Below are 24,561 nucleotides of genomic sequence, written 5' to 3' on the forward strand. Positions count from 1 at the left end.
CACAGCTGTGCCCATCTTCTCCTACTGTGTTTTTCAGGAGATACTGCTTCTCATCACATGTAGTTTTGTGCTCCTCAGCTTGATATTTTGTTTACTTATCTTCTTCCTTTTGTGTGCAGTGATCTCTCTTGTCCTTCCTCATGGTGCAGTGTGATGTTTTCCTTTTTTCTTCCCTTTTTTTCCCCCACAGTGTTTTGCTACTGGTTCTGTAACGAGCATTGACTTAGCTAACACAAGCCTGGACCTAACCATTCTAATAACTCTGTGGGCAGAGGCCAATGGGATGAGATTTAACAAAGCCAAGTGCAGGGTTCTACACTTTGGCCACAACAACCCCAAGCAGTGCCACAGGCAGGGGACAGAGTGGCTGGAGAGCAGCCAGGCAGAAAGTGACATGGAGGTACTGGTAGATAGTAGCTGAACATGATCCAGTAGTGTGCCCAGGTGGCCAGGAGAGCCAATGGCATCCTGGCCTGGATCAGGAACAGTGTGGCCAGTAGGACAAGGGAGGTTATTCTTCCCTTGTACTCAGCACTGGTCAGGCCATACCTTGAGTACTGTGTCCAGTTCTGGGCTCCTCATTTCAAGAGAGAGATTGAAGTACTGGAACGTGTCCAGAGAAGGGTGACAAAGCTGGTGAGGGGCCTGGAACACAGCCCTGTGAGGAGAGGCTGAGGGAGCTGGGGGTGTGGAGCCTGGAGAACAGTAGGGTCAGGGGTGACCTCATTGCTGCCTACAACTACCTGAAAGAAGGTTGTAGGCAGGTGGTGGTTTGTCTCTTCTGCCAGGCAACCAGCAACAGAATGAGGGGACACAGTCTCAAGTTGTGCCGGGGGAAGTGTAGGCTGGCTGTTAGGAGGAATTTTTCCACAAAGAGAGTGATTTGCCATTGGAATGGGCTACCCAGGGAGGTGGTGGAGTTGCCGTCCCTGAAGGTGTACAAGAAAAGCCTGGATGAGGCACTTAATGCCATGGTCTAGTTGACTGGCCAGGGCTAAATGATAGGTTGGACTGGCTGATCTTGGAGGTCTCTTCCAACCTGGTTGATTCTACGATTCTCTGATTCTGATCACTGGGGTGAAGAAGTTCTTACCAGTGACTCAGACAACAAAGTCATATTCAAGAATTGCAATTTCTACAGGAGTCCGAGGTTAGCATCTTCCTGAGCACATTCCCATGGTGGAGCTTCCTAAGAAGCCACAGGTTCTCATTCTGTCTCATAGTAACAATAAAGAGAACAGGAGATGAGATGGAAATGTAACATTAGTGCATAACACAATCAGTGACTGTGAGAACTCTCACTTCCAACCAGTGTCTTCTGCTGATGTGTTGTGACAGTTTCTTCCAAAGAGGGGTTTTTAGATTCTTACTGGAGATCTTAAGCAAATAACATGCTTTTCATAAATATTTTAATGGGAAAAATACAAAACAGGCTTGCACTTGAATTTTTTTTTTCTGTAAGTCTGATGCTTCTTCTGTTCATAACTCACACTAACCCTGCTTTCTGAAGGTGATCTTCCCTCTTCAGACCTTCCCTAGTTTGAGCTTCAGGACTTCTTCAGCAGCTTTTAGTAGCATATATATCCTGTACAGCTATGTATCTGTCTCTGCCACGTTGCAAATTTGCCCCAGAGAGATGTGTTAAGCTTAAAGAGATGTTCTTGAACAACACAAGGCTGTGGTCACACCAGTACCCAAGACAGCTAAACCTGCCATAAAAATATTTCAGTGCCTCCTGTAACCGTTATTTTAATTTTTCCTCTGGAGTCCAGTTAGTTATGAGTGTATTGAACTTCTGCTGGGCTGATACACAGGGAGTGCTTACCTCCAAAGCTAATACCCAGCAATACTGGGTAGTCACTTATTGAGAACAGCAGACGGGCTCTTGAGGTAATGAAGGTTTGGAACAGCATTTGATAACTATTGGGAGAATGCTGCCGTCTTTCACTTATCATTGAGAATCCTCAGATTGGAGCTTCTTTCCCTGGGCACAGGCAAACTCTGCTCAGCACACTCAAGCATCATTTAATCTGGCCACTCTGCCAATAGTGTCCCTGCTTGATCCCTCAGGCCTCTACAGCAACGTGATAAGGGCACTTGCTATGCACAGTGTACTTTCTGCTGAGGTGTTGGTGGCCCTTAAACTGCATATGAAAGAAGTAAAAATATCCACTGTGATTGTTCTGTCTATGAGTGACAAAGAGAACCTAGAGCTGAGTTCTCAAGGATGTGCCTGCCATTATCTTCTCTAATTTTTTTTAATCAATTATTTTACACAGTTGTTTCCACTTAATGCTGTGTGAATGCTTGTACCTGTGACTTAAAACTGCATATTCTGTTGTCATTTTTGTGGGTAAACTCAATGACACCGAAATGTTCATTGAGATGAAATCTGGAAAGAGTGCAGGTCAAAGCTGAATTGAGGCCTTTATGATAAATATTCACAGATTATTTTTTTTAAGTAATTGTTCATCTCTGAAGTGTACAAACAAACAACTTCACAAGAGTATTTGAAGAAAGTGTCATCGAAATGTTCCAGTACTTGAAAAAAGAAGAAAAGAGCTCATTTAATTTCAGACGTACTCCATAAATGTAGCTTTCTGTCTCAGAAAAAAATTACTGTAAAACCCAGGATTGTCTTCTTGTACCTTTGGGGTTTGAGGTTAACATGGTTAATCCTTGTTTCCTATCCTGGAATTCAGCTGCCAGTTTACTGGTAAGTGGTAATGTCATGTTTATTCACATCACTGTGCCAGCTGAGATTTCTGTCAAGCTTCACCATACTTACAAGTAAGAGATTATGCAACTTAGGGTAGATTATAGTTTTGCCAATGTTTTAAGAATCAGTTAATCAAAGATATGAAGTTATCTTTAAAAGGCAGTCTGGTTTTAAGATTTTACTGAAGTGTAAGACATTTTGTTTTAGTACACTTGAAGTGTTTCTGTGCATATGAAACCATACATTAAAGGCAGCTGTGTAACATCTCAGTATTTGTGAAAGATGTCATAGATGTTACGATAGAGTCTCTTCTCTTTGATGCATTCTTTTTCTTTTATACCTTTTACATGAAGACCACTTTATGACATGCATGTGTAAACATAACTGTGTAAGGAAAAAGTAAGCTGGATATTGCATCTATTTTACTGCAATCCACAAAAGGAAACCTCATCTAAATATCTTGGCTGTGAAGTTGAAAGGAAAGGCAGGCAGTGTAAAGGCAAGCAGTATCATCTCCCACCTAACAGCAGACTAAGAAACTGGCCAGCTCTATTACATTCCTCTTTCATCTTGGTTAACTGTCGGTTTACAGCCTGCTTTTTCCTAGGATTGAGCTGCAGATTTACCTCATATCAGTGGGATTTTCTTATATTCTGCATCTCAGGAGTCAGTTCCTCTGTGTTCTGGTCTCAGTTTCAGTTTGGTAGTCGTGATAATTAGTTTTTTAGTGCTGTCATATGTTGTTCATTCAGATCCATGGTTTCTCTTCATACCTGTAAGTGAAGATTAAGTAGATCTGTTAGCTTAGCAATATATTTCCATCTGCTGTAGGAGTGGAATGGCAACCTTATTTGAAATGCAAAAGTTTGGATATTCTTCCACTTACTGACTGCTAAATTAATCCTAGTAACTGCAGAACACTTCATGAAAGACTTCCCACCTCTGTTCCTACTGAAAACCAAGAATACAGACCTGAAAATCTTTGAATGGTAATAGCAACACAGTTTGCCAAGTTGCTAGGTACTAGAATAAAGTAACTGTGTTCTGAAAAGAAATTAGTTGCATATCTCTCTTCCTGAGATCTATGGGAGCTATGGATCACTCACAGGTACTTTCCTTTTAGATACCTAACTTTCTACACTAACTGGAAAATCTGTCACACATGCATCACCAAGTTCAGGATTTTTCCATCTGGAAGATTATGCCATTTACACACCTCCATGCAACATGTGAGGCTATAGGAGCAATTTTGTAGGCCATTCTGTTGCGAGTGACTAGTACACACTTCAAAGAACCTTTTAGTTCTTCCTTGGTAAAGTGACTCCGTGTCAGAAAGTAAAGAAATAATGTAGTCAATATGGTTTGTTCAATTTTCAGGTAGAGCAAACAGACTTTAAAAGTACATGCCAGAAGGAACACAGTCAGATGTAGATCCTGAAAACCTGTAGGGCAAGGCACATGATTTTTCAGAAATGTCACATATTTACTTCTGTTGGTTATTGCTGTTCTAATATTAGTCTGTGTCTTCTGTTAAATCATGTACAGAGCTGTTTTATGGGACCATTGTTCCAGGGGCTGCCTTAAGTTAGGGACCAGTTTGGAGGGAAAAATGATACTAGGCAATTTTATAAGAGTATGAATCAAATACAACTTTTGAATCTAATGGAACTGGATTATTTGCAGAAATAAATAAGCTTCAGCTCTTTCCTTACAGTTCATTTCACAACAGCAGTGTGGATTTTTTCCTGTAATTTGCCAACAGTAAAAAAGAATCAATGCAGATGCCTGTGCTTTTTCTGTAATTTCTGAAAGCCAAAACCAAACCAGAAACTGTAACCCCTGACTTTTTGCACAGAGCAGGGGTTCTCAAACTACGGCCCGCTGGTATTTACAGACACCCCCTCCCCGGGAGTTGGGGGGGAAACCAAGCAACCACTTCCTGCCACTTAATCTGCTTGCCAGCCTCCGCAGCCCCCAAGCACCTGCCGGGACTGGGCTGGAACCAAACTTTAGTCTGGCCCCTGACACCACTGGGCTGAAACCAAACTATTGTCCAGCCCCCGACACTGTCTGAGGGACAGTGAACCGGCCCCCTGTTTAAAAAGTTTGAGGACCCCTGGCACAGAGTGAGAGCTTTAGTTTCTGTGCCTAAACACCAGAGAAGTAGGCATGCACATTGTATGTACATCAATGCACATATAGTTTTAAATTATATTAGAAACATTAAAGTTAAAAATCATCTCAGTCTCTCATTCTGTCCTTCCTTCTTCCCCTTCCCTTCCCCTGTACCTGCTGGTAAATATAAATCAGAAAGGATTTATAAAATAAATACCTTAAAAAATTCCCTGTTGAATATATAGTTCTACTAATCAATGGTGTGTAATCTCATTCAAGTCAATTATGCTGTGTGGTGTGAATGCCTTCCAACCACATTCTGATGGCAGTAGGTACTTTAATTTTCTGTGGCACTTTATGGTCTCTGCTTGTCCTGATAGATGTACCGTTTTGTCAATATTGAATCAAGAAACAATTAAACTTCATGAAAACATTCAGGGTTCCATCCTCAGCTGGTAAAAATCAGTTCTAGTGAATGCAGTCAACCCATGCTGATGCACACGAGCTGCATTATACATCTGCAGAAGTTTAGTCTACTTCAAAGAAGAGATGACAAAAGTTCACCCAATTCCCATCATGTCATCCTGAAATTCATATAATGTGCAGTGGTTTATAATGAGGACTAGCACAGAAGCAGTTAACATGCATTTCATGTATTCTTACCTGTATTATCTGATGGAAATAGTAGTAAACAATGAAAACACTAGAATTGGTTGTGAAGGTATAGATATGCATAGACACACATGATTGCATAAACATACTGAAACTGTTTTATTTATTTATTTCAGGTAGCTAATCAGGTTGTTCAGGCTCTACTTACTCAAAAGGTAAGTTGTGATTTGGGCACTGTGGTATAACTTAAAGCTTGCAGATGAGGAAGTTCTTCACAGAGAGAGTGATTTCCCAGAAGTTTTCTAGAAAAGTGTTGGAATGGATTTTTTGAAGTCTGACACCAAAACCTTCATTATGGACATCATCCAAAACAGCAGAACATGATTCAAAATGCCTTCTGCAAAGGGACTAAAGGGGACATCAGGGCAGGCAGAATGGTGGGCACCAAGTATGAGAGTCAGGTCTGGAGAGAGTGATCAGTGTCAACCTTGGTGTCTTTGCTGTGTAAGTCAATGTGGAGGAGGTAGGTCCAAGAAAACCCGAGCCAAAGGTTCAGGACACAGCTCAGAATTGAGAAGGAATGAGGCTGGGTGCAAGCTTGTCTGCAAAGTGGCTGCTGCACAGCTCAGACATGAGCAAGATGACCATAAACATCTGCACCTAAGTAAATTACCCCAAGCAGCGCTACCGACTGGGGACAGAGTGGCTGGAGAGCAGCCAGGTAGAAAGGGACATGGAGGTACTGGTAGAGAGTGGGCTGAACATGAGCCAGCAGTGTGCCCAGGTGGCCAGGAGAGCCAATGGCTGCATTTAAAAGTCTAATGTATGATCTGGCCTGGATCAGGAAGAGTGTGGCCAGTAGGACAAGGGAGGTTATTCTTCCCCTATACTCAACACTGGTCAGGCCACACCTTGAGTACTGTGTCCAGTTCTGGGCTCCTCATTTCAAGAGAGAGATTGAGGTACTGGAACGTGTCCAGAGAAGGATGACAAAGCTGGTGAGAGTCCTGGAACACAAACCCTGTGAGGAGAGGCTGAGGGAGCTGGGGTTGTTTAGCCTGGAGAACAGTAGGCTCAGGGCTGACCTCATTGCTGTGTACAACTACCTGAAGGGTGGTTGTAGCCAGGTGGGGGTTTGTCTCTTCTCCCAGACAACCAGCAACAGAACAAGGGGACACAGTCTCAGGTTGTGCAGAGGGAGGTCTATGCTGGATATTAGGAGGAAATTCTTGCCAGAGAGAGTGATTTGCCATTGGAATGGGCTACCCAGGGAGGTGGTGGAGTCGCCGTTCCTGGAGGTGTTCAAGGAAAGCCTGGACGAGGCACTTGGTGCCATGGTCTGGTTGATTGGCCTGGGCTAGGTGCTAGGTTGGACTGGATGATCTTGGAGGTCTCTTCCAACCTGGTTGATTCTATGAGTCTATGAAACGGTCAATAAATGCAGAAGGTTTCATCTGGCCACCAGGGAGGAGGCTGGATACCCTTCTCAGCTCCTTACTGGGCAGATCTTTTCTGAATCAATTTTGCAACATTCTGGATAGATTAGAAGGTGCAAAGGGAGATGTTCTGACCCCAGCAAGTCTCCTCTTGGTCATCCTGTCCTGAAGACAGAGGTGTCCAGGTAAGTGGTAGGTGAGGAGTGCAGGACTTTGGAGGGTGCAGTTGACCATTATATAGATAACACATTTCAGTGGCCAAAGCTAGTATCAATAATTTAGAAGCAATGACATTCCCTAAATCTCTTCACTTGACAGCAGGGCCCACAAAACAGCCATGCAGCTGTTACCACAGATTAGAGTTGAGAGTATCATTGTTCAGTCCTATGGTTTTGTGATTCACAATGAGGACTTTTACTCTAGTAGAGGGATTTTGCCTTAAGAGCAACTGGAAGTATTGTAGCTCGGAGTTGATTTGTGCAAACTACAATGTATGGGAAAGCTTCCACTGTTGCTGTGTCTGCTGAATTACTCTTCCTGTACTCTGTATACATGTGTGCTGTGTGGTCTGTGTATCACCAGAGAACTGCAGTCTGCAGAGCTATTACTGCAACACCTTTTACAATCATAACTTCAGCTATCTTTTTAAAAAGCCTGAATCTGTGTTTCGATACAACTTAAATGGAAATGGAGGCATTGTCTCATCTTAACAAATACAAAAGCTTCATCCACATTTTGTAATATGAAGCCATATGTGATTAAATATTTACCAGAGGGTTTAATCTCAATATATTAACCTCAGACTTGGGAGTATTGTGGTTGCTTCCCAAATTAAGAAAGTATCTTCCTGAGTTTCTTTGCAAGGGTGTCAGACATTTTGATGACTACATACTTTCTCAATAATGAATCCTCCCAAACTCATAGGAACCAAGGAATTCATAAGGATACAATAAACCCAGATTTGAATACATTTAATAAAGTAATTTGCGCAGCATTGATGGGATTTAACAGCTGCTTACCTATTACTGAGTAATAATAGGTAATTTAATATCCATAGAAAGAGGAAAGAGGGTACTCTTCTAAATGCTAATGAATATTAACTGTAACAGTGCTCCTGACACCATTCATACAAGTCCTTTTATAAGACAAGACAGGAGCACAGTAGCATACAATAAAGAGGAAATTTGACTTCTCACACCAGTCCCAAGTAGGTAGGTACTGGAATCCAAATAGTAAGCAGTAAACAGATAAATCTACCATTGGACAGCTAAGCAGTGAGACAGAGCCAGTCATGCCACAGAGAGATAAGACACCTCTGGGGCATTGTGAGACATGAAGAAAAGCTGAGAGCTTTCAGAAAACGGAGCAGAGTGAATTTGCACAGTAACGCACACTGCGTAGGCTTTGCTGTGAATTTGAAATTGTCCCTCAAGGACTAATTTTTGGTTAAATTAAGTACATGCTGTAATGTAACGAATAAAGCACTGTATACTTGCCAGGACGTGGAAAGACTGTGATTCCACAGAGAGATTCTGGTGACACAAATTGAGTGAGCAAAGCTTGAGTGATTTATCAATGTCACTGAAACCTTGAGATGGAATTACAGTCTTAAATGTGCACTTTTCAAGTATAAAATTTGTTACAATACATATAGAATTCCTCTAATGTGAAAGGCTTCTTTATTTTCTTTTTTTTTTTTTAAACTCTGACTATGGAGAAACTATTAAAATTGAGATTTGTGCTGAATTAGCCACACAGCAAAATTTCACAGCTCTATGTAGCAAAATTATATGGATTTTCTAGCCTTACTAATAGAAAATGTTACCTCTGGGAAATGTAAGTCAGAAGGCCAAGAAAATTATATGTGACAAACCTATATGCTGTGATGTTTAGTGAAAACATCCATCCTTTCTCTCCTCACCAAAGACTTCTCAAATCACATGAGAGGATAGGAGTGCTGGGTACTGGATTTTTTTTTCCCATGTGAAAGCTGGATCAGCAGTTTGGAATTTGAGTTGCACCACTTAATGAAATCATTTTACGATTTGAGTATCTGCTCTTCACATATTACCCTCATCCACAGCAGTGTATTCAGAAGAGGATATTTTTTAGACTGAATTCTGTATGAAAGTAATTTCTTCTTGATTTTCATCAATGAAATAAAGAAGAAGTTAATTAAGTGTTGAAACAGATGAAGCATCTTCAGAGGAAAAGCAGCGTATTTTTGGGACCTCTAATAAAAGCATCAAATCCCATTTTGGAGAAGAGTGAGTCTAATACTGAAGAAAAAAAGTAAGAGTAGAGAGGTGCTCAGATACTACAGTAGTGAAGCCACAGGAGCACCTTAGATATTTGGGATATTGCTCTCTTAATAGCTGGTCATTTTGCCCATGGGAGAGGAATTACATGCTTCAGACATTTGGTAGTTGTATTAATTGGTAATTCTAGGACTTCAGTTTTCTAAACACAGACCTTATTTTACCAGAGTACCACTACCCTCATTTCTCCTCTGGGCTGTATGTGGTGTTATCAGTGGCACAGTTTATAACATCTGGACAACTAATCTGCTGTCTTATATTTCACTTTTTACAGAAGGTCTGAAGTTGGAAACATAAATCTTACGGATTTAAACTGTAGGTTAGGAAGGTTTTGAACAGAGACATTGCAAAGATTTAATTTTGTTCTATGTTGTTAGTTTCTGTGAATCATTTTTCCCTTTCAGTGCACTTAGTAGTGTTGAAAGGTTTAATACTATTGTAACAGGCTCTAAGTTCTCTGATTATTTCTGAAAGGCAGATAATGATGGGTATTGATGCTTGCAGTTTCCTAATAGAGATTGCCTTCTGCAAGACCAGAGATAAGAGATCTCACTGACAAGAATCAAAGCTTTTGGGCTTTACAAAACATTGAACTCAAGATTTTTTTGGAGGTGGATATGTTGGAAGGCTCCAGCAATTTTGCTTGAACAATGAAATAATAAGAAACTATCAAGAGAAAAATAAGCAGCAGTATCATAAAGTCTGATACTATATGTATAAAAAGATGTTTGCAATTTTCTGAAATCTCAAGAAGAGCTTACTTTGTTACATGTTCACCTCTTATAACCTCAGTGCTGATTATAGTGGAGTCTACAGCAACTGTATGCAAGAATGTAAGCTGCATCTGAGTACAGTTTCCTCCTCTGAGTTGTTTTCTCATAAAGCCAAGTCATCATGCTGATAATGGTATTGACAGGACAGCATATGGGGATCCAGAGGCCTGTTTCTCCACCTTCATATGGTGGATAGTAATACCAGCCAGGCAATACCACAGGGCAGCAACTGTCCTAAATTTGAAGGAATATGGGAAAGTACTTTTGAGCTTTAATTATTTGATTTTAAATAAAGCTAAGTATGACTGCAGCTTATTATATTTGGTCTGTATTAAGATACTACACTTCCTGAGTTCTGAAGCTCTCGCACCTCAAAATGGACAGCTGCAGAAACTATGCTGAAAAACTGAGTGTCACGTCCTTCTCTATCTCCAAAATCTTTTGATAGAATCCTGTGGCCAGGAAAAGCATATCTTACATTGAAGATAGGTAGATAGACAGACAGACAGACAGACAGATAGATAGATGGATGGATGATAGTTTGCTGCCCCTGAAGGCCATTAAGGGCTTGTTCATCACAAACCTGATTTGACCTTGGCTAAAAGACCTGCACCTTTCAGTTTCAACGGTGACGTCTTGTTTTATGCTTCAGTTCTGCTTCTCGGTACCGAGAAGCCTATTGTAGGGCTTCTTGGTACCTCATGTTGGAAATCTCAGACAGGATCATACCACCGCGTGTGTGGTGCACCAGCACCATAGCATGGCCTAGCCAAGCCTACAGTAGGAAGTTACAATGAGGAAGATACAGACTGTCCACAGTATGCCAGGCAGCAGTGCTCACTTGATTATTCCAGAAAAAGCAAGAAGTGGGACAGACTTCTGAAGAGTACCTTGAAGGCAGAGTACCACTTTGAACTCCTTCCTGGTTTGGTATAGCTTGTACTTTCTCATTAGCTTATGCTTACGACAGTGTTCAAATCTTAATTGCGGCTGTCTGCTTTGTGTTGGCTGCAAAACAAAACACACTGCTAGCAAAGTCACTTTTTACACTAGCAGAAAGCTCCAGAAGGGTGTTTCAGGTAGCTACTGTTTCTCAATACAAGAGTTTTTTTAATGTTGTTGTCTGATGATGAAGCAACCAGAGAAAATGAAGTATCACATTTCTCTGAATTGTACTGTTTTTAATGTTGTATAAGTACTTCTTAGTATCCAGCATTACTTAGAGCTTTTTAAGTGCTTCTATTACTTGCTTTCTAATCTTCATATTTTCCTTGTGCTGCAGGATCTGAGGGAGGAATGTATCAAGCTGAAGACAAGAGTTTTTGATTTGGAGCAACAGAATCGAACATTAAGTGTGCTTTTCCAGCAGAAAGTTAAACCAGCTTCTGATCTACTCCTTCAGGTAGGAAATGGCCTTTGCAAAAAGAGAGCTATGAGCTTTAAGTTCTCACTGTCATAAAACATTGTTCTTCTTTTTAAGGTTCTGTCAATAAGCAGGAAATGACAGTTGATAGATTTAATATATTAGAAGAATTTCTGTTATCTATAATCTGATACTATTGAAAGTGAAAGTGTATGCCAGTGAACTATGACTACCTATTATGTGCAAATGTGGAGACAGGAGCACACCTGCAGAGTAGCTTACTTTTTTAGGTGCTTCTTCACTGTGATAAATGGAATGATATGAGTTCATTATCCCTCTGCAGGGGAGAAGCTCAGGTTCCTTAGCATTCTGCTTGATGGTGAACAGTGTAATTTCCTGTGAGAAGACAGCCCATTTATTTAACTTTTGCCATATGTGCTACAAGGACTTAAGTACATCTTCACAGCCTTAGAGTGATTTCCCCCCTCCCCCAATGTTTTATGGGAGGATGCAGCTGAGAAAACAGTTGACCCATCTCCCACTCCTTTGCCTTCTGGAATAATAAGAGGTGTCTCAGTATCCCTTTTCATTTAGCAAAGCATGTAATTGTGAATGAATCCACTGCTTTGTCATTTCCTTATAGATTAGAATTGCATTGTGAATCTTCCAACAAATCTGACCATGAGCTAGAAGAACAGTAAATGAGGAATTACCAAAATGTTTCAGGTTTCTAACAATAGGACCAATCCTGTTTCTAGCAATGTATGTCACTTGTAATTAGAGAAAAATACATTCATTTTGGAGAAATTTGGACCATGTCAGCTAGGTTAGTGATATTAAACATGTCTTATTTAAATCCTATGGTACTATGCATCTGTGTCTCACAGTAAAATTTTCCCCTCACACTCTTGCTTGGCATCTGAGGACTGCTAACTCTTGTCAGTCTGGGCCATTGATTGAGAAAACTCACCACCTGCTGCTTGAAGGCAAGAGAATCTCCACATTGAGGGCAAGTAGCTATAATTACTATGAAGCTCTGAAGCACAGACAGACAAGTGACAAGTCACCATCACAGAGATCTGGGCTCTTACCTTATCCTTGGGTTCTTGTTCTGTCTCTTAGTTTTGTGTTCATTTATGTATTGCTAGGTCAGAATCTTATCTCTTTTGATTTCTTCTCCCTTGCCCTCTGCTTCTTTCCTGTTTGATCAGCCTTCATAGATCCCTGCATAGGACTGATCTCTTCTTGGAGTGGTTTTGTTTTTTCTTTTCTTTCCTTCTTTCCTTCCTCCCTTCCTTCCTTCCCCCCCCCCCCCCCCCCCCCCACCTCCACCTCCTTTCTTCCTGCACCCTAGAAGTCATATACTGCCTATTACTACAAATATGACTTTTCTTGCCAATTCTTTGGGTTCCAACAGTAAGTCTTGGTTATTCTGCAAATGTTGTAGATGTGTTAGATACAATCTGAAAAGTGCCATCAAAGCTTTGGCAAGTTCCTTGAAACTGGATTGTGTCACTCTGTGAAAGAAGTTGAAAGAGATGAACCTGCATCAAGTGGAAGAGAAAACCTAATGATCTAGCAGGTTTTCCTGAGAGATTCAAACTGTTCTACATCATTATTCCTGCACACTTTGGCAGGAGCTAATGTGTATAGATTTTTTATCTCCTTTTTCACTTTCTTTGTCTTTATCTGCTGAGGAAGAAAGGGAATTTAGATCGTTTCCAAAGTCCGTATCTCCCAAGCAAGAGCAAAATTTGCCATTATATCCCTGATTTTGCTATGAACATATTTTAACCCTCTCTAGGGGAAAAAAAACAAACAACAAAACAACAACAAACAGAGAACAAGTTGTAGTATATATTAAAAAATTAAGAACTTCTGTTAAAACACTTCATGTGCCCTTTTTTTGTCAAAAAAAGCCCCCTACAATCCAGCAAAATTATGAGTCATCTAACTGTTCTCCAGACTTGAGTAAAGTGTGTGTAGTCTGTTATCTTGCAGACCGAGATGTAAAATCTGAAGGGTGTTTTCTTAGGAGTGAAATTAAGCAAACACTGTTGTGTGCCTGGATAGAGCTGAAGCACAGTTTGGGTTATGTCTCCTTGCAAATGCACACATCCCAGACATAGGGCAGTAGCTAAATATTTATTTAAAGCTGTCATTCTACAGCAGAGTACTAGCTACGTGGCTAAGGACATTCTGGCTAAAGCATGACCCTAATCAAAGTGAATGGGCAAGAACTGCTGATGGGGGAGGGGAACAAGGACAACATGGTATTCATTACTCCTTTCCTGTGCTGTCTGATAAAATACAGTTGAATGCTCATCCTAGGAGTATTCACAGTCACTACAACTATAAATTTCGAAGATTGCTGCAGAAGAGGATATAAGCTAAATATAAATTAGTTACTTTTTCTCTGCTTATCAACTCCTGTTATCACCATGTTATTCTGTAATTTGCATTGGAAGATTCTTATATTAAAAAGTGAGCTTATTTTTACTCTATAAACATTCTCAACCTCTCAGTTTTCAACAGAAACATGGATTTATTTATTTAAAAAGTGTAACAATTAGATTTACCATGATTGTCTTTTTTTCCATCTATATTTGGTTTCAAGCAAATGATACCTATTTTGTGCCTTCTTAGCTATCAGATAATTCACCTCTTTTTTCAATGAAAAGATTGATACACTGAATTTGACTGCAGAGTAATGGCCCATATACCATACCAGTTGCACTTCATTGTTTTTACTTCTCACACAGTTCAAATGGAAAACTGATCTCTGCTAATTGTAAAAAAATTAATGTAATGTAGGAAGGTTTTCATGACTGCTTCAAGGAATCCTTCAGTATAATAATATTATTTCATTCATCTACAAGAAGTGTAAGTACTTAGGAAACCAAAGAGCCTAATAATGCTTTAAAATAAATAAGCATGCTTTCTTGAGGCATATGGTTATCTGCACTGCCCTCTAAGTTCTTTGCTACTAGAAATATTGATGTGGTTGCTGCATGTAGGGAGTGAAACAGAAGATGTGTCAGTCCTGTCATGAAAAGATGTAACAATGCAGTCTTTAATGCAAAATTTAAGAAGTAAAAAGAGATAACTGAAGTTGGGGGGGGATGTCACCACTGATATCGCAGATGGTTTTAAGAGCTACCTTATCTTTCTGGGGACATCTTTCTAGCTGCGGTGTGCGATTTACAGAGGCAATACTAAGGTAGATAATTAAGGAGGAGCTTGATCACTTTTTTTTTAATCTTTTATTCAGGCTGTCTTCTCTGAAACAGCTTTCTTTAAATGATAAAGCACTGGAGAAGTGTCCATGTCTCAGCACCATCTGAGAAAGAGCAACCGTTTCAGTTAAAATCCAGCACAGAAGAGTAGCTTCTGCCCAGGCACCCTTCATTTCCCTCAGTTAATGTGGCTGCTAAAAAGAGATTACATTCTGCCTGTCACAGCAAGAGAGGTTTGGGAAATAAAACCCAGGAACTCCATTTAAGCTAGGCACCTCGTATTTCATCTGCAAGTGAGAGAAGAAATAGTTGGGAATAATAGACAGACTAAGGTTTAAAAATGAGTAGAGCAAAACTGTAAGTGAAGAACGAGATCTTTGGAGCTGATATACAGGAGGTTGCTGAAAGGATAAGACAAATCCAAAGAGAGGATACAAGAGAGGGAATAAAAAGGCTTAGATGAAACTTAGCACATCTGCTTTGCCTGTGGTCGTGTATAGTATATATGAAATATTTTTAAATCATATAATCATAGAATGGTTTGGGTTGGAAGGGACCTCAAAGATCATCCAGTTCCAACCCCCTGCCATAGACAGGGACACCTCACGCTAGAACAGGTTGCTCAAGGCCTCATGCAGCCTGGCTTTGAACACCTTCAGGGAGGAAGCATCCACAACCTCCCTGGGCAACCTGTGCCAGTGTCTCATCACCCTCACTGTAAGAAAACCTTTCCTAACATCTAGTTTATCCCTTCAGCCAGTTTAAACCCATTACTGCTCATCCTCTTGGTACAAGGCCTTGTAAATAATCCCTCCCCAGCCTTCCTGTAGGCCCCCTTCAGATACCGAAAGGCTACTCTGAGGTCTCCTGGAAGCCTTCTCTTCTCCAGGCTGAAGAACCCCAACTGTGAATATCTATACCACTATACTTCTGTCTTGGCTTTATTTTTATTTTTTTTAATGATGCAATGTTTTTATCAGAGAAACTTCAAGCTACTAAAATCACCAAGTAACAGTGTTTTTCCACTTCTTTCTTAGCTATGGCATTTCACAGGCTTGTTTTGACCTCATTAGTGAGTATAGACTTCTATGAAAGGATCCATGTCTCAAGACTAAGATCATTTTATTCTGGATAGCTCTCTTTTTCCACTCATACCTGAAAATATAACTAATCACATTGGGCCTGATTCTGGTACATGTCATCCTTTTGCAAAAGTGATGACTTCTGTAAAGTTACTGAGGATGACACAGGGTCAGAGTTTGCCTTCTGAAAGATATTGCCATCATTTGCTCATATTATGTATTTCTGTTTGCATAAACTCAGCACATTTGTTAGCTGCATTGTTCCCATGGATGAAGCCTTGCTTTAACTTTTCACCCATAAAGTTGCTGTTGCAGTTTCTTTATAAAGCATTCAGGGACTCTTCAGTAAAAACTGTTAAGAAGTGACAGGTAGCAACATTTATTAAGTGGATCTATTTGATTAAATAAGTAATAAAATCTTCATGGTTAGGAAAGTATAAAATAGTATTTCTAATAATAAGATTTATAGTATCTCTGATATTAAACTATATTTTCTTTGCCATTTTATTTCCATCATAAAAATTCTACTTTATCAACCCCAGAACAAATCAGGAAGGATGCTTGAAGTACCTACTTTCTCCTTGTATTTCTCTGGCTAGATTAGTTTTATTCGTTGCTCACAGACCATCCACATTGTTTAATTTATGTCAGAAAATGTGTCTAGAATGCTGCAGCACAATGCTCTGAATTTTCAGAAGGTCAATTTAAATAACTGCTTTGTTATAACTGCGTTGGTATTAGCTCTTTCAGTAACCTGACATCTCTGCCCTGACATATGAGACAGTGTAGCTGAACACACTTAGATGGAAACAGTTGTGCAGCTTAGCAGGAAGGGGTAAATTGCACCAACGACATTATTATATATGGGAAGAAAAAGAGGGCAATTAATTGCCCTAGAACCTGACAAAAGGAGATGGAATATCTGGCCTTAGAGTTTGACCTGTAGTTCAGACATCATTAAACGTGATGATGTCAGAATGCAGAAGGTTAAAAGTGAAGTTGCATTGCTCTACAGCAATCAGATATACAAAATATTAAAGCATTTCAGAAAGTGAGTATTTGAGGGTTTGAAATGAAAGCTAAAGATCATCACACACAGTTAGAAATCAGTTTGTCAGCAGTCCAAAGTGTGTTTACATAACTGGGTTCTTATATGCTGAGCAGCAGTGTAATTCCCACCTGACAGAAGCCACCTACTAGTCCTGCCTTGTGCCTCCAGGCTCTTCAGAAAACAGGCAGACTCAAGACCAAGATCAGCAAATTGTATTTGAAATTTTCAAACTCCTGCAGCTGACCTGCTTATTTTCTTACTTAGCGTTTGTTCCTTTGTATCCATCAGATCTTATCTGCAAATCTGAGAAGTTCCAGCTCAGGAGCAAAATCTGTCCTCCTCTTCTCAGTAAGCAGATAAATATAAATCAGGTGTCACATTATCTGTAGTGATACTTACTTACTCAGGAATTGGGACTGGTGGCTTGAGGGAGAACCGAATTTCAGATCTGCTAATTATTTCACAGCTGTAATGGAAACTGCCTTAAAAGTAATGACAATCTCAAGGGCTGAGTCAACAGACAAAATGGTAATCGCATAAATTGAAACCACGTTTGAGATATATTAAGTTGAAACTAGTACATTAAACTTTATCCATGTATTGTGTTGCTAGTAGTGCAACTACTAAGAAGTGAGGTGGTGGATTTTACATTTTTGCCATTCTCAGAAGATTTCAGGCTGTAGGCCTGCTGGATTGCTTTCTCCAGGTCAGGGCTATCAAAGATGCACAATTACTTTCATGAAGAACCTGTCCCAAGAAAGAGCATCCAATCCTGTAACAATGAGAAATTACAAGAATGCTTCTGTGCATCAGGAATCAAGAGAGTGATGTAGTAAGGAACACTCAAAAGATTTTTGAGACTTGCAAGAACAAAGGAACATTTTTTCATGTGAAGATGCTGATGTCATTATTTTCAGTCTTGCGTTATCTAGTAAACTGGTACCTACTTTCTCTTTCTATGATGTCCTCACTAATCACTAACATCAGAGAAGACAGAAAGACAAAGCTTCAAATCTGTATTCCATTTAATCTTAAATCATCAGTATGCATTAATGCATTATGAACCATATTTCTTACTTGCCCTGTTTGCAGCTCCAAATTTATGCAGAAGAAACATCACAGAAATAAGAAATTCATGAAAGCCTACTGGTTAGATAAATAGGTGACCAAAGATAGTGATGATAGAAGGAAATATCCCCTTCCAAAGAAACTGCATCTAACCTCCCTAAGGTGTATGACTTTCAGTTTTGAATGAACAGCACCAACATAATACCTGAAAGAATTAGACTGAGTATCTGATATCCAGCCAGCTCTGGAAAGAGGCTTTGAGATAAGTAGATATTTGGGAGAGCACTGAGAATCAGTGGATGTCATCCACAGCACTGGTTCTCTACAAGCCATTTCTAGTCACAGGGACTTAAGCGTTTAGGTGTATAAATCATAGCTGTAATCTGTAGACCTCCAAGATGCTTTGTGAGATCCCTTGAGTGAAATGGCTGAGGCAGATGGTCGGTAACACAGGGGAATCCTGAAGTGATCTTTTCTGATTAGGAAAACTATGAAACTATGACTCTGAAAACAAAACATTTGCCAGAATGATTTGCTGATCAAAATCTAACTCCGACTGATAAAGGAACATCACACAAAATTGTTATAGATTGTGGCATGCTGTACCAGAGGAGATAGGGCAGTATCCCTCACAACATTTAAAAATAAAACAACCAAAGAACACATACAGGTTCAGTGGAGAAGAGTATTTTATCAAGAAGGGGTTAGAACGAATGACCTGATAGATCTCCATCTGTAATTTGTGTTTTGGTGATCTCCCTTCTTGTCAGACTGTTGTCACATATTTTGACACCTAAATTCTTAGCAATTTGCTCTCAAACAGAAACATTAACTGAAGATCACTAAGCACGTAGGTGTGATGCAAATGAGAATGTTACTAGGATAAAATTACCCCCTGCTAGAACTTCCTGTGTCCAGGTACATTAACTAGCCTTGAGAGGTTCTAAAGAAAAGCACTGAAAGGCTTTCCATATCTACACAAATGTTGTTTTGTGACACACTTTTAAATATATCATTTTTCAGATACCAAATCTAAAAATGAGCTTTTCCCATTATTCTAATGATGATAAATTGCTACAGCAATACCAAAACCAGTAAATCAAATGAGCAAATAATCTTTAGGAAAGCCACAAGTGATGTTTGGTGAAATATTTATGTATAGTTTTGACTGCAGAGAGCAGTATATTATAAGTTTTTAAGAAATATATAAGCATTGTTCTGAAAAGCAAAGACTTTTTTTTTTTCAGAATAAGTGTGTGTCAAGAAAACCTTGAGACTGTACTGTTGTGACAGGCCTTAACAACAAAAATAAGGTTTTATTTTATAGACAAAGAAAAATATGCATCTGACACTGGGCGAACTGTAGATTTCTCTTTATTTTATGCATAGATTTCTATAATCTGTGATGATACATGTGGTGACAGGAATCCAATATGGCATTTGAAACCCTAAGCAAGTGTGTGGGCAGACTCATTAAGTACAAGAGTCTTTTTCACAGTTTTTCCTGTTGTTGTGTACATTCAGAATGGGAATAAGCTTAGGTAAAAAGGAAGAAGTTCCACAATACAGAATAGTATTGTTACATTCCTTTCCAAACTTGCTCTGTGGTTCATGCTTCTAATAAGCACTAAAAATCATAGAATCACAGAAGCTATGTGGCTAGAAAAGACCTTGAAAGATCATCTACTTCAACCCCTCTGCCAGAGCAAGATCACCTATAGCAGATCACACAGGAATGCATCCAGACAGGTCTTGAGTATCTCCAGAGAAGGAGACTCCACAACCCTCCTGGGCAGCCTGTTTCAGTGTTCTGTCACTCTCACAACGAAAAAAAATTCTTCTTCATATGTATGTGGAACTTCCCATGCCTCAACTTCCACCCATTGCCCCTTGTCCTGTCATTGGCTATCACTGAGCAGAGCCTGCCTCCATCCTCCTGGCATTGACCCTTTACATTAAACATTGATGAAGTCAATCATCAGTCTCCTCTTCTCCAAACTAGAGAGCCCCAGTTCCTTCAGTCTCTCTTCATAAGGAGTATGTTCCACTCCCTTAATCATTCTCTGGCTCTGCACTGGATTCTCTCAAGCAGTTCCCTGTCCTTGAACTGAAGGGCCCAGAACTGGACACAGTATTCCAGATGTGGCTTGTTTATTCTGTGCAGTTGCATTTAACCTACTGCTTAACCTGTTGGATGACATTTCAGCCTGCTCTGTTTGCCAAATGTATTAGCAAGATGTACTAGCAACTTAGCATAAATGGTCAAGTATAGAGACTGGTTAGAGGCAGCTTTTATTCTAGATTGTGAACTTTGTGAAAACTGAGTTATTTGTGTTTGCCTAATGTATTTCTGGTTTTGAAGTTTAAAATGTATTTTTTTCTATATCTATATTTAGTGTATATAAATCAAGAGCCATTTATCCAAGTTTGCTTTCTAAGTGGAAAAATCTTTCTCACTGACATTATGATAGTAAAAATCAGCGTGGAATTGTTCTAATATTATCACAGTATGAGGTATGCTAAGTACAAGCATGTGTTACGTAAAATACAAGTTCATGTCATCAGGTTAGCTTTTAAAGCCTCCCCAGTTTGGATTTCATAGTGGAGTACAACAGTAGCCACTGCAAGCTCTGCTTAAATACAATATGCACAACAACAGGTGTGCTACATAATTGTTTTCTCATCATGGCACATATTTCACACTCCATAACTCCCAAATGAAATACCATAAGAATGCATAAAATTAAATGATTCAAAGATTTAGAGGGCTGCTTCGCATTGTGGTAAAGTAGGATTCTACTGAAATTCTGAAGCAGTATAGTAATGTTAACTACTACTATTGCAGGTATGTAATGTTCTTATTGCACTAATGAAGCTAAGTGTGCAGTTTGGTTTTGTTTTCTTCAGACTATGAAAAAAGTGAAGGATAACTATGACAAAGTGTGTGTGTATGAAACAACTAACAATAGGCAGAAGATTAATGTAATTGTTATTGCACTCAATACATGCAAACCTTGATTTATATTCTTAACTGTGGTTTTGCTACTATTGTTTAAGTGTGGCAGCACTGCAGAGATGAAGCAATGTGGAATTATGTCTCTTTTACTTAAAAATAGTTGTGCCAATAAGTACTCTACTTGGTAACATTTAAGGTGTTCAGATTAGATCAGGACAGTGTAATTTGCTAATAACTTTAAATTACACATTCTTTATTCAATAGATACTTTCTGTTGCCATCTGTTAAGAAAAAAAATCATTTTCCTGTGATATACTTTGTATGTTTTCTATACTCCTACTGCACATAGAAGAAAGGGGTGGTAATTAGAATAAGTGGTTGTTCATAATGAATCATAAAACACCTACTGAACCAACTTCATCTTCTAGTATTGAATTTTACTAATGCTCTCCTTTGTTTCCCAAATGACCTATCTTCTTTAATGATGGTTTGGATACTGGTAAGATTCAAATCCTCATCCAAAGGCCATGACACTATTGACTAAATCTCTGTTGACTTCGCTGAGAATGTGAAATACTGTATTGCAAGATAAAATCAGCACGTAGGTGCTCAGTGAAACTGAAGAGTCCATTAGTGCCTTAACTCTTAAATTACCGCCTGAGTATCTCTCTTGATAAGGACAAGATAAAAGGAAAAGTTACCTTTGTCATTAAATCTTTAACGATGTGATATTGACAGACTTGAGTCTTCCTGTATTTTTAGCATTTTTAGATTGCATTCATACTCATTTCTTCCTCTGGATGTGAGCAAGCTGTGTTTCATTAGTCACTAAGTGACGTCTGGGTGCAGGGAGGAGCAGTGATTTTTCTGTGTCCTGTGTGCATTACAAGGGCATCTTCAGCATTATGAATTAAACTCCATTTTACTGCATTAGAAGCATGGAAACTAGACTGCCAAAGTAATGGTGCCTTGAATTAATATCAGTGCTTTAAAAATCTCAAATATACACCCACTCTTCAGTTCATCTTTCAGAGATGAACTACTTAATTTTGGAGTGTTTTGATCCTAGATTTTTATATTCTGTCATATTTTAAAAGCAGAAATGCTCCAGCTATTTTTTTTCTTAAACTTTCCTATTGCTATTAACTTTGGGTTTTTTTTAATCTAAACAAGCCTTGTGTATTTTTCCTGTACAGTAGATACAGGCAGAGGTGTAGGCACAGTCGTTATTGATTATACATATTGCAAATGTGAACATGAATCAGGGATTAGCCACTGTATTTTAGAGCCTTGCCTAAATTTATTCCATGAAATGGTCCTTAGGAGATCTTGACACTAATTAGAAATATGGGTACTCTGTGCTCTGTTACCAGTCTTCACCAGTTCAAGGGAGAATAACAAATGGAATTAACCTTTAATTTAGATCTTTAAGTCTTTCATGCACATGGGATCAGACTTTCAGATGTTCATGCATTGTGTTGAGCTATTCTTAAACTCTGGCTCATTGTTTGGTGCCAAACCACAAGCTGACCCCTTCTGAAATTCCTAGATAATACCTCCTAAGACCTGCTTTTATCTACCACGAAAAAACAATCAATTCACAAGGGTGCAGGTTTCTAATCCAGTGTTGACACCACTTCTGATCACAGACAGCTGCCAAAGTTTGCAGCTATCCACTATCTATGCTAGAGGCAAAGCTCACAGCTGCCTCAAGCATCAGGGCAGGCTGCTTCTGGTACTGGCTGCAGAGTTGAAGAAGGGACTCTGGTGTTGCTTTTGGTGTATGCCAGAGTCTAGCACTCTGAAAACCTGTCCAGATCTTAAATAGTTCTTAGAGAGCACAGCATCTTCCCTTCCAAGAGTACAGTTTGGCCCAGGAGTAATAACTGACATTTCTCATTCCTGGTATTCCTCCTGGTTGCAGCAATAAGAGCAAGGTTACAGATGAGCATGGGTAGTGCAGGTCTGTATCTTCATATCATCCATTATGGTGCACCCTCATTGTTGGTATCAGCAGTGGCTCTCTCACCTCACCTGTGTTCCAACCTTCCTAAAATGACTTGCATGGACAGGCTGATCATGAGAACCTTCTGTGGTTTCTCACCACTGCAGAATTCAGGATGCTTATTCATATCTGCAGAGCTGTACTCTTATCTCGCACACAAGCCCTATGAGTTTTTTTATATCAGAATAAATGGTTCAGAACTTGAACTGCAACCTGGAAATCTTGTGGTCAGATCTGAGGCTTTCAAGAATGAAATACCAAAACACATTCACTCTGTGACCCTCTAGAAGCACTATTTCTGAAAAGCAGCACAAGTTTGGGAAGTCTACAAGACAGTTCCTGACTTGGCAGAAGTTCTTTTAATTTCAGCACAAGAAGTGGAGCCAATAATTCTTACCATCTGGGAATCTGCCCACTTATTCTTTCTTAACCCATACCTTATGTAGGTACTTTGAGGAAAAATAATAGAATCATGTACTTTGTATCCAAGTGTTCAGGAAAACCTACTTACAAACTCTCTCCTTACTAGACATGACTGTCAGAGCCAAAAACAATGCATTAGAATTGGGGAGAAAATATGGATGTAAAAGCCTTTAACATTAAAAGAATGTCTTGAAATCCTATTACTATGTCCATCTGACATTTCAACAATATTAAAAAAAAAAAAGGTGGAGGAATTGAGAAACCTTTTAAATGCATAATACTGAAGCAAGGAAAATATGACTTGTTCAACATTAACCTTGACAAATCCATGTTCTTGTCATTTAAATGAATGAACATTTCCAGTGTCAAGCTTACTGGACCTTGGGAAACAGCAGTGAGGAAGGACTGTAAAAATGATGCTCATCTCTCTTATTTTTCTGAGTAAATGAATGATTTCACTGAAACCCAAATAAGGATGAATCTGCTCGAGTCACCTGTTCACAGCCAATGAACTTGTATGTGAGACAGTGCTTACCCTCCTTGGTTACCATATATTGATCTAAAGCATCTTCCCTGCTTTTCCTCCTACAGGCAAAAGGTTAGAGTTAGATAATAGTATTAATTTTCCAGACATCTGCACATGTTTTAATAGCCTTTAGAAGGTTTGAAATGGTTTCTGTTTGACCACCACAGGGCTAAAATGCCATTAAGACTTAGATTGTAGCAATACATAACAATCATAGACCCGTAGTTCAACCTGGCAATAAAAAAGCTAATTTATTTTATCGGGGATTTAAATTAATGTGATGAACTCCTCTCTCAAGAGGAGCTGTAACACCACTCTTACAAAAATACCATGGCCCTGCTTATGTTCAAAACCTGATAAAACACTTTCAACAAGCATTGTGCATGTATTTCTTTGGGGTGCTTTTTGATTGTGTGCATGTGTGTTTTTGTGTTCACGTAGAGCACTTAGATATTCCTAAGACAGTTTTGTTTTTTCTGTCTTATTTTCATTCTTAGCCTTATTTTTTATGTCATCAGATTCAGACTCAGCAGGAAGAAAGTGATTAAGAGATCAGGGCAGTCCCCACCCTTATGTTTTATTAACCACCCTGAGAACTGGAATTTTCTTGTAGGCAAAAATTGTTACTGATTAGGTAAACCGAGTTTAAAATAGCCTTTAAAATAGACATAGACCATTAATAAGGATACTTTTTGGAAATCTGTGTAGAAAAAATAACACATTTAGAGCTCAGACAGTGTTAATTTCCAACTATATGCTAGAGGAAAGCTCCAGCTTATCCCATTATAAAGTGATAGAGCAGCATTTGATGGCAGCAGCTTCTGTGATAAAATGATCATGGCAGCGCTGAGAACGAATCTAATAAGGGAATTGATCTG

The 24,561-nt window shown here is 39.3% G+C and overlaps 1 protein-coding gene across 1 annotated transcript in view; it reads left to right on the forward strand.

Moving 5' to 3' along the window:
* Nucleotides 1-24,561, forward strand: part of NCKAP5 (NCK associated protein 5) — a 436,389-nt gene that overhangs the window by 328,303 nt on the left and 83,525 nt on the right. Inside the window, exons 10-11 of the mRNA XM_064156156.1 lie at nucleotides 5,623-5,661; nucleotides 11,256-11,375. Coding sequence (XP_064012226.1) covers nucleotides 5,623-5,661; nucleotides 11,256-11,375 — 159 coding nt within the window. The remainder of the gene's footprint in view (nucleotides 1-5,622; nucleotides 5,662-11,255; nucleotides 11,376-24,561) is intronic.

Source organism: Pogoniulus pusillus, chromosome 2 (genome assembly GCF_015220805.1).
Source record: "Pogoniulus pusillus isolate bPogPus1 chromosome 2, bPogPus1.pri, whole genome shotgun sequence".
In the NCBI taxonomy this organism is placed as follows: Eukaryota; Metazoa; Chordata; class Aves; order Piciformes; family Lybiidae; genus Pogoniulus; species Pogoniulus pusillus.